The sequence below is a fragment of the Leguminivora glycinivorella genome, chromosome 10 (assembly GCF_023078275.1).
Source record: "Leguminivora glycinivorella isolate SPB_JAAS2020 chromosome 10, LegGlyc_1.1, whole genome shotgun sequence".
Classification (NCBI taxonomy): Eukaryota; Metazoa; Arthropoda; class Insecta; order Lepidoptera; family Tortricidae; genus Leguminivora; species Leguminivora glycinivorella.
This window is the reverse complement of record NC_062980.1, coordinates 9,734,704-9,747,098: the sequence shown is the minus strand read 5'-3', so window position 1 is coordinate 9,747,098 and position 12,395 is coordinate 9,734,704. Positions and strand designations below refer to the sequence as shown.

The 12,395-nt window shown below is 38.2% G+C and overlaps 1 protein-coding gene across 7 annotated transcripts in view; it reads right to left on the bottom strand.

Moving 5' to 3' along the window:
- The window catches only part of LOC125230634 (kazrin), a 203,594-nt gene that overhangs the window by 27,778 nt on the left and 163,421 nt on the right, over nt 1–12,395 (bottom strand). For all 7 annotated transcript variants that reach the window (XM_048135852.1, XM_048135854.1, XM_048135853.1 and 4 more), the window contains exons 6-9: nt 11,506–11,627; nt 9,994–10,159; nt 1,889–2,016; nt 237–413 (exon numbers count right to left, since the gene is read on the bottom strand). In XM_048135852.1, coding sequence (XP_047991809.1) covers nt 237–413; nt 1,889–2,016; nt 9,994–10,159; nt 11,506–11,627 — 593 coding nt within the window. The remainder of the gene's footprint in view (nt 1–236; nt 414–1,888; nt 2,017–9,993; nt 10,160–11,505; nt 11,628–12,395) is intronic.

The window sequence follows — 12,395 nt, the reverse complement described above, 5'->3', positions numbered from 1 at the left end:
TGAAAATCACACAAAGAATACGAACTGACGAGGTCATAACAAGAAGAATTTATCCCGTGGAGCATACCACAAAAAGTTGCTCCCTGGCATGCCTGAGCTGCGTGTCTCTCGCATTGAGCGCAGCCGCGAGCAAGAGCGAACGTTCGGCCTCGCCGCAAGCGTGCCGCTGCAGCGCTGCTTGTCCGCGCTCGCGCTTCGTTCGCTATCAGCTTTTTTTACGAGGAACTTGTACTCACCTCAAACAGTTGCTCCCTGGCATGCCTGAGCTGCGTGTCTCTCGCACTAAGCGCAGCCGCAAGCTGCAGCGAACGTTCGGCCTCGTCGCGAGCGTGCCGCAGCAGCGCCGCTCGTTCGCGCTCGCGCTCCGCTCGCTCAGCACCGAGCGCGGATGACGCGCCGCCTCGGGAACGCATCTTTAAGAAAATTGATAAGTTACACATACCTATGCAATTAATTAACAAAGGCAGAAGAAAAGCTTTGTCGTTAATCTCGCGGTCATTTTATGCGATAAACGCAATGCGTTTGTCGCACACCCTTTTAAACGAAATAATCTAATGACTGTTTATTGTAGTTATTCGGTGATCGAATGCGTTCAACAACGCTACGTCTAGGTACTTATATTAAGTTCTATAACAAAAAACAACCGCGCTCTTTACAAGATTTGTATAACAACCTTATTCCAACACTATTTTTATTTTATTTAAAAGGTAATAAGTTAATAACTGACATATTTCCGGGATAACGCAAGGAGGATGATGATGATAATAAATTAATAACTATAACATTTAATTGTAAATTAAATTAAATGCTTCTTCATTTTAAACGATGTCACGACGTCAAAATTAACCCCACGGGTGCTATTCTAATTTTAACACATAGGTATTAGGTTTTTATAAGAATAAGTTATGGTTGCGACGCCGTAGGGACCTCTTATGCCCTTATTAATTCAACAATTTGTTGTCATAGTTATGAAAAAGGTCAGAAATGCTTTTTATTATGTTCTGAATAAGTTCATTGAGTACATTTTCGATTTAAAGTTTTCTCCAGTCATCGGAGTCGTTATACCGTAACAATTTTGTGGTTTAAAGATTATTGTACGGTGGGCCAAAATGGTTACCACGGAGCACCGTGGAGGGTGCAGGCCGGGGTTCAGGCAGACCGAAAAAGAGATGGCGGGACGACTTGAACGCATTTTATCCAAGCTGGCAAAATTACGCACATGACAGGGTTGAGTGGAAGAAGCGAGGGGAGGCCTTTGCCCAGCAGTGGGACACTACAGTAGGCTAATAAAAATAAAAAAAAGATTATTGTCTCTCCTTTCTCCAAACAAATAGATTTTGTTCTTCTCTGTTAGAGTGAAAATACGAGAAAATAAATATATCTAATTGAAACGTACAACTTGGAAGGATAGAAACAAAACGTAGTTTTAATTACGCTACGAACTTGTAGCAAACTGCAGTTCTGCTTAATTTACTATGATGCTTGTTTAAAACCATAGCGCTACCGCCGTATAATATTCTCAAGAATACTCGTATTTTAAGCTCATTAAAATTCGGAGTCCTTTTGTTTAACGGAAATGCGAAAACTATAGTTATTTTAAGCTCTTAACACGGGAATGTATGCATTTTAATTAATGATATCACAATGCCGGAGGTATCGTTTCGTAAAATAAATTCAAGTAAGTTCTGTTACGATGCAAACAATACACTCATTCAGTGGAATGGTGCACTTTATCATTATGGTACTTATTCCTTTCATTAGTAAATGATTTTTTGCAAAATTTTTGTATAAATATCAAAGTAATTTATTTAATTTTTTCTATCCGTCCATCATCATCACCTTAACAAGAGTCCCTATTCATATAAAAGTAGGTATGAATATAGTTTACCTGCTCATAATTTCTAATGAAGTCTCGCAGTTCTTTCTCTTTGTCCTCCAGGGTAGCGTACAGTTGCTTCATTTGGTTGAGCAAGTCAAACTTTTCCGCTTTCAGCCTTTTTTTGTCCGCTTTCAGTGCTGTAAAAGAAAAGTCCTATTTATTCCGTTTTTAAAATACACTACAAACAAGTTTGCATAAATTTCTTAAACCTTGAATAGTAAAAGTCGAGTTTGTGAAACTAGTACGTTGAGAGCTCGGAGCAGCTATGAATATGTTTGAAGTAACTGGGGGAAGGCGTGATACAGATGAAAGAGGGTTTATAGACGAGATTTCTGCCCCGTTGCCATCTACTGCGAACAGAATAAACCGGAGTGTCACACTTTGAGCGTCTGCATGCGGCTTGTGCGCTTGGTCGTTCGTTTCCTACATTCCCTCGGACAAAATATGTACATATCAAACGTTTCAACACGAGAATAGAAGTGATCCAAAGAAGTCTTATATTTTTATATGCTTTGTAAGACCGTTCCTGAGCGCTGTGACGACAGAAAATATTGGTGCAATTCTCTATTTGATGTTACTTTGAAAGGGATTCGTGCGCAATTTCCCCCGTATTTATTCGAACTGTACCGTTTAGTTTGTCACAGAGAGAGTGCCATTTTAAAATCCATTTTCTATTGTAGGATGACTTGAAGCTTTGGATCAAATTCAAAAAGGTTACTGTAATTACTTACTATGAATGATTTATACCTTACAGTTGAAATTTTGCTGAAAAGGTTGGTTGTACGGGGTGTGAGTGTTGGTGTTGCTAAAGTGTCCAGTTTATTAAATTTTCTGACTCCAGATTTATCGCATTTATGAAGTTTATCCCGTGCACCTCGTGTGTAAGCAAATTGAAAATTTAAATGTAGTCGAAAATAACCCCCGGCCAGCGCAATGGCTCAAACGATTAGCTCAGTTTATTAGCTCAGTTGAGCCTAAGCGGCCTTTGATCGCCGTTCCATTGCCCGTACCTGGCAGAGCAGGCGTGCATTTGCGATCCCTGTGTTTACCCTTATGTACTAATACGTTAGTCTGCTAAGTAACTACCTGATCCTAATTATACCCATGTATGTAAGTACATAATTAAGATGAGAGATGAGGATTGTTTGTAGCAGATTACCTACGTAGCAACTAAGTTCAAACGCGTTAATATAAAGTGTATTCATGTTTGAAGTACAAATACTTCTTGGTAAAAAATCTAAAGCTTCAATGATTAACAAAAAGAATTCATTACGAATAAAAGAGTTGGTTTACCAAAGCCAAATTTGTTCTCTTTGAATCATTCTTAGTCGTAAATTTGTTCAAGAATATTGAAGGGAAAGTAGGTCGCGATTGTGGCGCCGAGTTTGATTTTCGTCAATGTAATGGGGTTAGTGGGATGTCAGTGGGAGTTACCGCGGAGCACACATAACGTGGCGACGTGACCGGCCTGCCAATGCACGCTCTGAGTTCGCAGGTCACACTCGGTAGATGAAGCTTATAAAACTACTCGTAGTCACGACACGTAAACGCTCTCATATCTAGTACACTTACTAAGAGACGAACATATTTACCAGAGAATGCGTAAACTCGCGTTGCATTTACCCCATATTCACGTCGTTGCAAACGAGATACACTGAGTGTGAGGTATGCATTCACTATCGAATATGAAAATGTGAAATTCGTGATAGTAGTATGAAAATCTGGCACACTGCGTACAGTAGTGATAGCTTACAAAATTCTAAAATGAGGCGTACACTTTTCAAGCATTCGAAACCCGGCTTGTATCAACAAGTAGATACCAACGAGTATCAAAGAGTTTCTCGGAAATCAAGTATTAACTGATATACCTATCAAATATCTGGGATAACAATTTTTACTGGGAAAAAATGCGCTATTTTCCAGAAATGAAAATTACTTACCGACCGACCGACGTACCTACCGACATTTTCATCGAAATAATTGCAGCCGTTTCAGATACCATAAGTTTAGGTAATTTATAAAAGATTCTAAAGTGTGTAGGTACCTATTAGGTAGGTACATTTATATACATTTGCATGTGCCGAGATTAGAGATGGGCCGAATATTCGGTAAGTATTCGGTATTCGGCATATTCGGCAAGTTTTTCAATGTTCGTATTCGGCCGAATAGTTCGGTTATATTGCCGAATATTTACCGAATAATCAAAGTAAATAAATAGCGTAAGCTGTTTCGTAATTCATGGGATAATGACATCCTATTTCAGGATTCTAATGACCACCAAAGGGGGTTAAAAATGCGTTAAATATAAGAACCTACAATAATTACGTAAAAAAGTAAAAATAACGTAGCTTAAGAAACAAAAATCAAAATTTTCTTATGCACTAAATTATAGGAACATTAAGAGCCTTAGTTAGTACCCATTACCAATCATTGAAAAGTTTTTACCTCTAAGCCAGGATTTAAATATGGTGGAAGCGAATATCCGGCCGAATGTTCGGTTCGGTAACAGCTGAACCGAATGTTCGGCCAAATATTCGTATTCGGCAAAGTCCGTATTCGGCCCATCTCTAGCCGAGATATTTATTTTCAGCGCGAATCTTGCTATATTCTGCAATAAGCAGAATCTATAAGGTGTAGTCTGCGTCTGAGCTACTTGGCGAATTATTATGTAGTTTATCAAACGACGCCCGCCTAGGTGCGTCATGAGCGGCACTCTGCAAATTGCCTGCTTAGATACTTTGATCGCTTTAGTTTAACTTTGAAGGAGATATGGAGGGAAATTTGGGCGTGCATTTTGTATAATAATATTACCTACATGTTATTCTCGCGTGTACCTACAGTCAATAAATCTTATCTAAATCTTACTCAAAAATAATATTTCCCAAAGCATTTGAATCCGGTGTAAGTAATACGAGTATAGTAGGTACGAATGAGACGGCTCTCTTTGATTCTAATTAGCATTTTGGATTTTAAAAACTATGACTTTAAACAACTGTGTCTTTTTCATGCTCCATCACATAAAACCCAATATATTTTTATGAAGTTACGGTAATCCATTAAAATCTGAAATAATTTTGCATACGACTCTTTGTGAAAGTGAAGTACGAATTTTTATGAATAATGACGTTTATTTTCAAATGACTTTTTAAAAGATTTCACTGTAAATAAAAAATGAATACAAATATTCATATGAAGGTAGCCATCATTATTTTGTACCTACATTATGTACATTGGAACACGCACTCTAAGGGCCAGTTACATCAACCATATTTGAGAGACACATCATGGTCACGCAGCAGATATCTATGGAACTTCCCATACAATAAAATTTAACGAACGCTTTAACGGTGACAGACGGTTTGATGCAACCGGTCCTAAGAGCGCTAAGTGCGTTTTCATATTAACCGATCCGATATCGGATCTAAGACCGATATCGTCTTTGACGTTTGCCTTTGACATCCTTGCTACATTCGATATTTGATCGGATAAATGTTAAAACGCTCTGACGTCTTGACAATAAATACATAATATGATATTTGTGAGAACTTTGGCAGTTCCAATATATTTTATGGTGACTGAACAGCTGTAATTAAAACACTAAATTAGTAATCGTAAAAGTAAGAGGTTGCTAAATTAATACTACCAGTGTATAGGTACTAGTTTACGACTACGAAACTTGATTGCAACAACAAATAAAGTTACAATGTTGTACAAGACTTAGTAATTTAATTACGGCTCTACTTGGCAACTTTTCGGATAGAAAAGTAGATGTAACATTCTTCTTGCAAGGTAATAAATTGTAGTCATATACGCCACCGGAATTACCTAGGCCCGTCCCAGTTCGTTATTAATGTAGGCTTATTATGCTTGTGATATTAAATTACTTACAAAATGTAATTTAAGAAAGTGTCCCGTTTTAACATTTTCAACATAGGCTACATATTTCATACATAGATGGTAGATATACATTAGACCCATATTTGCTTCAACTCTTTATGTCGCAAAACTCATACGTCACAAATTCAGAATACAATGCAATTGATAAATTGTCGATTTACTTGGGCACCGAACGTGTGAAGTGTACTATATCTAGGTTTATGTGATTCAATTATACGTAGAATTAGTCACGTGAAACAATCTTTGAATCTAAATATTTTTATATTTGTTCCACGTGACTAATTCTACGTTTTGTGTTACACTCGGGTGCAAATGTATTTTACTCCTCGTGTGTTAAAAAACTCGCAAGTTCAGGATTCTATTCTCGAAAACTTAATCTTTGAATCTAAATATTTTTATAAGTATTTAAGTTTATAATTTGAAATAGTTATTTGTTATACAAGGGGGCAAAGTTGTATTTTAACGCCGAGTGTGGAATGAAAAACGAGCAAGTGAAAGGATTCTATAGTTAAACCACGAGCAAAGCGAGTAGTTCGAGAATAGAATCCTGAACTTGCGAGTTTTTTAACACACGAGAAGTAAAATACATTTGCACCCGAGTGTAACACAAAACTTTTCCTCTCACTATAGCGAGGAAACTACAACGCAAAAAAACCGGCCAAGAGCGTGTCGGGCCACGCTCAGTGTAGGGTTCCGTAGTTTTCCGTATTTTTCTCAAAAACTACTGAACCTATCAAGTTCAAAACAATTTTCCTAGAAAGTCTTTATAAAGTTCTACTTTTGTGATTTTTTTCATATTTTTAACCGTCGCCTCATATCTCAAGAAGGACGGTTATCAAGTCGTCTGTGTTTTTTTTTTTTTTTTTTTTTTTTTTTTTTTTTTTTATGTTTGTTCCTCGATATCTCCGTCGTTCCTGGACCGATTTTGAAAATTTTTTTTTTTATTGAATGTATATGCATACAGATTGGTCCCATTTTTCTCAGAACCCAGTTTTGATGATGGGATCCTGGAGAAATCGAGGGAACTCCTCAAATCTGAAAGGCATACATATGGTGATTTTTGTGTTTTTAAAGGAACAGCATGCATTTAGGTACGGAACAGTGACATTTGGTGCAGTGGAACTGCTGATGATGGCCAGAACGGAACTCTTCAAATCTGAACGGCACGCTTATAGTGACTTTGGTATTTTTATACGAACAGCATGCACTTTCGTCCAGAACAGTGACATTTGGTGCAGTGGAATTTCTGATGATGGTCAGAACCGAACTCCTCAAATCTGAACGGCACGCTTATAGTGACTTTGGTATTTTTATAAGAACAGCATGCACTTTCGTCCAGAACAGTGACATTTGGTGCAGTGGAACTGCTGATGATGGCCAGAACCAAACTCCTCAAATCTGAACGGCACGCTTATAGTGACTTTGCCATTTTTATAAGAACAGCATGCACTTTCGTCCAGAACAGTGACATTTGGTGCAGTGGAATTTCTGATGATGGTCAGAACCGAACTCCTCAAATCTGAACGGCACGCTTATAGTGACTTTGGTATTTTTATAAGAACAGTATGCACTTTCGTCCAGAACAGTGACATTTGGTGCAGTGGAACTGCTGATGATGGCCAGAACCAAACTCCTCAAACCTGAACGGCACACTCATAGTGACTTTGGTATTTTTGTAAGAAAAGCATGCATTTAAGTTCAGAACAGTGACATTTATTTAGTTATGTTTGTTAAGCATATGTTTTGACGTCAAAGTTTGTCAAGCTTCGATTTCTTATAATATAATCGGATTCATGAGGAATTGAGGAAACTCCTCAAAGGGTTGAGGTTAAGGTTAACGTTATACGTATATTCATTTGTGTTGCCATCTAATAATTAAAGCATTAAAAGCAGTTTTAAAAAATACTTACACATTTCTACATAAACCAACATTCGCAAGTAGCTTTCACCAGAACCCGAAAGGCGACGGTTTTTTTTTCTTAAAAATTATTTAAACATATGGTTCAAAAGTTAGAGGGGGGGGGACACACTTTTTTTTCCTTTAGGAGCGATTATTTCCGAAAATATTAGTATTATCAAAAAACGATCTTAGTAAACCCTTATTCATTTTTAAATACCTATCTAACAATATATCACACGGTAGGGTTGGAATGAAAAAAAAAATCAGCCCCCACTTTACATGTAGGGGGGCTACCCTAATAAAACATTTTTTTCCATTTTTTATTTTTGCACTTTGTTGGCGTGATTGATATACATATTGGTACCAAATTTCAGCTTTCTAGTGCTTACAGTTACTGAGATTATCCGCGGACGGACGGACGGACGGACGGACGGACAGACAGACATGGCGAAACTATAAGGGTTCCTAGTTGACTACGGAACCCTAAAAATGCGTTTATCACTGCTTCCAGTACCTATGTAGTTCCACAGGTGGTAAATCGTCTTTATTACTAGATTCACCTACTTTTATCAATTTTAAAGCAGTTAATTTGACTTTATTCAAGGTCAAATTACTTTACCCACTAGTGGATAAAATGCGTTTTTACCCGCTGGTATTAAAGGACAAAACACGTGTTTCCGGGCTAGTGAGGGGAAAAATATAAATTTAGCGTTTAAAATAACCTTTTTAATCTTTGAATTTGATCGTACTCCCATTTCTGTGTAAGTCGTCATTGCCACACCATATTTATTAATTAGGTATTTTTAGCACAAAAAATATATAAATATGAGTCTACACGCAATTAATTATTTTAGAATAAAGTGTACCTACAGATTGCACAGTTTTTTATTTAGCGTAGATCGTCTCGCTGTGATTTTAAATATCCCCTATGTTTATACATAGGTCCTCACTCCTCAGGTACGATTTAATGACTCCCGAGCCGATGACAGTATAATAAAGAGTAGGTACTATCGAGCTATATCAGCTTTGATCGAACTAAGGAACAATTGTGCCAAGTAGCACAATTGCCTGAGACAAAAGTATCACTGTACTTACCCCAGTAATGTCCCATTATTATGTAGGTATTGTTCTTACACAAAGTTGATGCCCTCTTTCACATTTTTTAAGTTTTCAGGTAAATTAGACAATTTACCGTGACGTTAAACATCCGATACCTCTGTCCGGCAGTTAAAGCACGTGTTACAAACTTACAAACAAATTCACGGACGCTTAGGCCGCAAACATTGTCACGCGCTATTAGCCGCGTCGCCTCACTACCTCGCTCACGCCAATCACGACTACAATTGTACTCCCACAAAACAACATTAAAGCCCATTTTCCTATTAACTCCGCCTTTGTTCCTGGCACCCGAACAAATGGCGGACGAAATTCGTTTACCACTCGATTAATAGCGATCGCACAAATATTTCTAAAGGTCAGATTCATTTCATCTGATGAGAATAGTCATTAATATGCCTTTGTGCAAAATAGAAGCAATTAATTACGAAAGGCAATGTAATAAATAAAACAGATTATTGGTCTTTATTAAGTACTTGAAGTCCGTTATTTTTTTTATTTTACTTTCTAGCGGCCATTGAAATTTACAAATTGATGCCGATTTGATATTCTTTTAGGCAGCACTTATGGGCATTTTCAGAATTTCGGTCCCCCCAATTAGCGTAAGTTGTTAACAAAAATTAACTCGCTGTCAGTTTTGTGACGACAATTAAGCATACGTAAAAACTGTCTAAAAAAATTACTTTCTTCATATTCGGAATGTAGATTATCGCTTAAAGTTTATGTAATTAACACAAATTTTTATTGATATTTCATGTTTAGTTATCGTCACAAAACTGACAGTGAATTAATTTTTGTTAACTTATGCTAATGGGACCCCCCCGGTCCCAAATTCTGAAAATGCCCTTATACTTCAGTGCGCTCGTGCTCGAGAAATATAAATACGAGTAGGTATTAGGTAGGGGTCGTTAGCATCCTTATTTGCCAAGAGTGGCACTGAAACTTGAGTAGTTTCATGTGCTCTGCCTACCCCTTCATGGGATACAGGCGTGATTGTATGTATGTATGTATCCCATAAAGGGGTAGGCAGAGCACATGAACTACTAAGTTTCAGTGCCACTTTTGGCAAAAAGGGGTTGAAAGAAATCCAAATTGTGACATTGCAGTGACAAGTTGCCAGCCTCTCGCCTATGCCACAATTTAACCCAACTGCTGGCACTGCTGCTAATATAACGATTTGAATGCCGTTTTCATTACTTACACGTGACAGCCTCTCTGGCAAGCAGTAGCTCCTTCTCCAGCACTTGAGGGTCGAGCGGCGCAGCGTCTGTTTCGCCTTCAGCCTTCGATCTTTCTAGCAACGCTGTCCCAGCTTCGCCTCTCTCTGCTGCCGCTACCAGCAGCCGACGGACTCGTGTTAGTTCAGCCTGTTTAAAATGACAATATTAGGTGCTAAGAAATTCCATGGATTAAAAAAGTTTTCAGTACAGATGGTGTTTTTTTACGCACTAGCGCGAGAAGTGGTTCAGTATATGGCAGGTCGAAATTCCGGAGGGTCAACTGTACTGAAAAACGTCGTACGATACACGTACGAAAAGGAAATTCGTAACTCGTGTCGATTTAAAACACTCCCTTTGGTCGTGTTTTAATTTATCGCCACTCGTTTCGAACTTCCTTTCCGCACTTGTATCGTAATGTACTATTTTCTGACTGTCGACGACAATAATATTCCAATAACGGTAATATCTACAATCATAATTTATTACAATAGGACATCGGGCTTTGGACCATATTTAAAAAGATTTTTTATAATCAACATCAATGCGATGTCTTTTTACGCCACTATTTTGAAAAGTTTGAATACGATAAAGATTTACAAAGTTGCGTTTTTCCTTAAACTTGCTGTATTTACTAGCTATCAATATATCAATATATCTTTTCAATGCAGTTGCATTTCACATGCTTTACAAAAATCTCTGGGGACCTACATACCGCTCAAGATCGTATCGCAACGTAATGTTACCTAAAGAATGTTCCCAAGCGTATCATACTCTCCACTGCAAACAAATGACGTAATGGCCCCGATCCACCACACATCAAAGAAGAATGTGCTTTAGCAGTATCGGGATGAAGTTGGTTACCTACAGAGTAAGGGCCTTATCACACTTGCCATTTGCGAGCGAATTGTAAACGAAGCGAGCGCGCAGCGAGTTCGCCGCGTGTAGAATTGAGGCGTCATGATGAAGGTCACGATTTTCATGCGTGTATGTCCTACGCAGCGTAGGTGTGCCATGTTTTCAAAGTTGTCCACCCCAATTTTTTTTTGGATTTGGAAATTTTTATGTGTTTTCCACTCAGAATCGCGAGTTCTTTCAATCCTAATAGGAGAAAGAAAGTGTCCCAAGGTTTTATTCCCATTCCGTTACCATTTTTTTATACATTTTGTATGGCGGTAACGGAATAGAAGATTCGAAAAAATGTATGGAAATCTTGGGACTTTTTTTTTCTCCTATCAGGATCGAAAGAACTCTCGATTCTGAGTATGAATCGCGTAAAAGAAAAATATATACCCATGTTACAAAAAAGTGGGGTGGAAAACTTTGAAATAAATTTCCCAGGTAATTTCACTGTACGCTCGTTGCGAAATCGTGACGCGCTCGTTGTTACGTGTGCTCGCGAATTGGTTACGTGTGCTCGCGACGAATTGCTCGCAAATGGCAAGTGAGATAAGACCCTAAAAGGTAAAAAAGTCACGTAATGTAAAATTGTCAACCTGCAAGCGTTCGTTCTCGAGCCGGAGCCGCCTGGCCAGCTGCGCGGCCGTCAGCATCCCCGGGGACGCCGGGACCTCTTCCTGCCGCGAGCGGTCCGATCGCCCGCCGGGGGACGCCGCCTCTGTTAAACAAACACATTTTTGTGAACATAGATCACCTTCTATTAGCTACTGGATACACGAAATTAAACATTTACGAAGATAAGTCTGTAACTACGTTATAAAATGAAAATTGGTTCCATGCGTCATGAATAGTCGGATTAAAAGAAAGTTGGTGTCATTACAGTTAGATTTTGTATACCAACATTGACATTAAGAACAGGGACTAAGGGACAAACATATTATTATATACTATTCAACAAAAGGTATTTAATTATGGAGTATCTACAGTACAAATGCTGAGACAAAGCTAAACATTTGTAGGAAATCCTCTTAGGTACTATTCATGCTCTGTTAGCGCGATAGGGTAAACTCGCCTCATTCGGTGACATGCCTAATTCGGTGATACAAGCTTTGAAGCACTATTCCGAAAGACGATTTGTGGTTGTTTCACCGAATTAGGCGTGTCGAGGCGAGTTTAACCTATAACCCGTTTTCTTAGTATCTAGTTATTTCATGTTAGTTTTATCTTATCCTACCTGACCCTATATGACATTTAATACATATAAATATAAATATCAAAAAAATATATAAAAGAAGATATTGACTGACTGACTGACATATCAACGCACAGCCGAAACCGCTGGTCCTAGAGATGTCAAATTTGGCACGTAGGTTCCTTATATAGTGAAGAGGAGCACTAAGAAAGGATTTTTAAAAATTCGCCTCCTAAGGGGGTCAAATGGGGGTTCAAAGTTTGTATGGGGAAACAATGTTAGTTTCACTGTTTT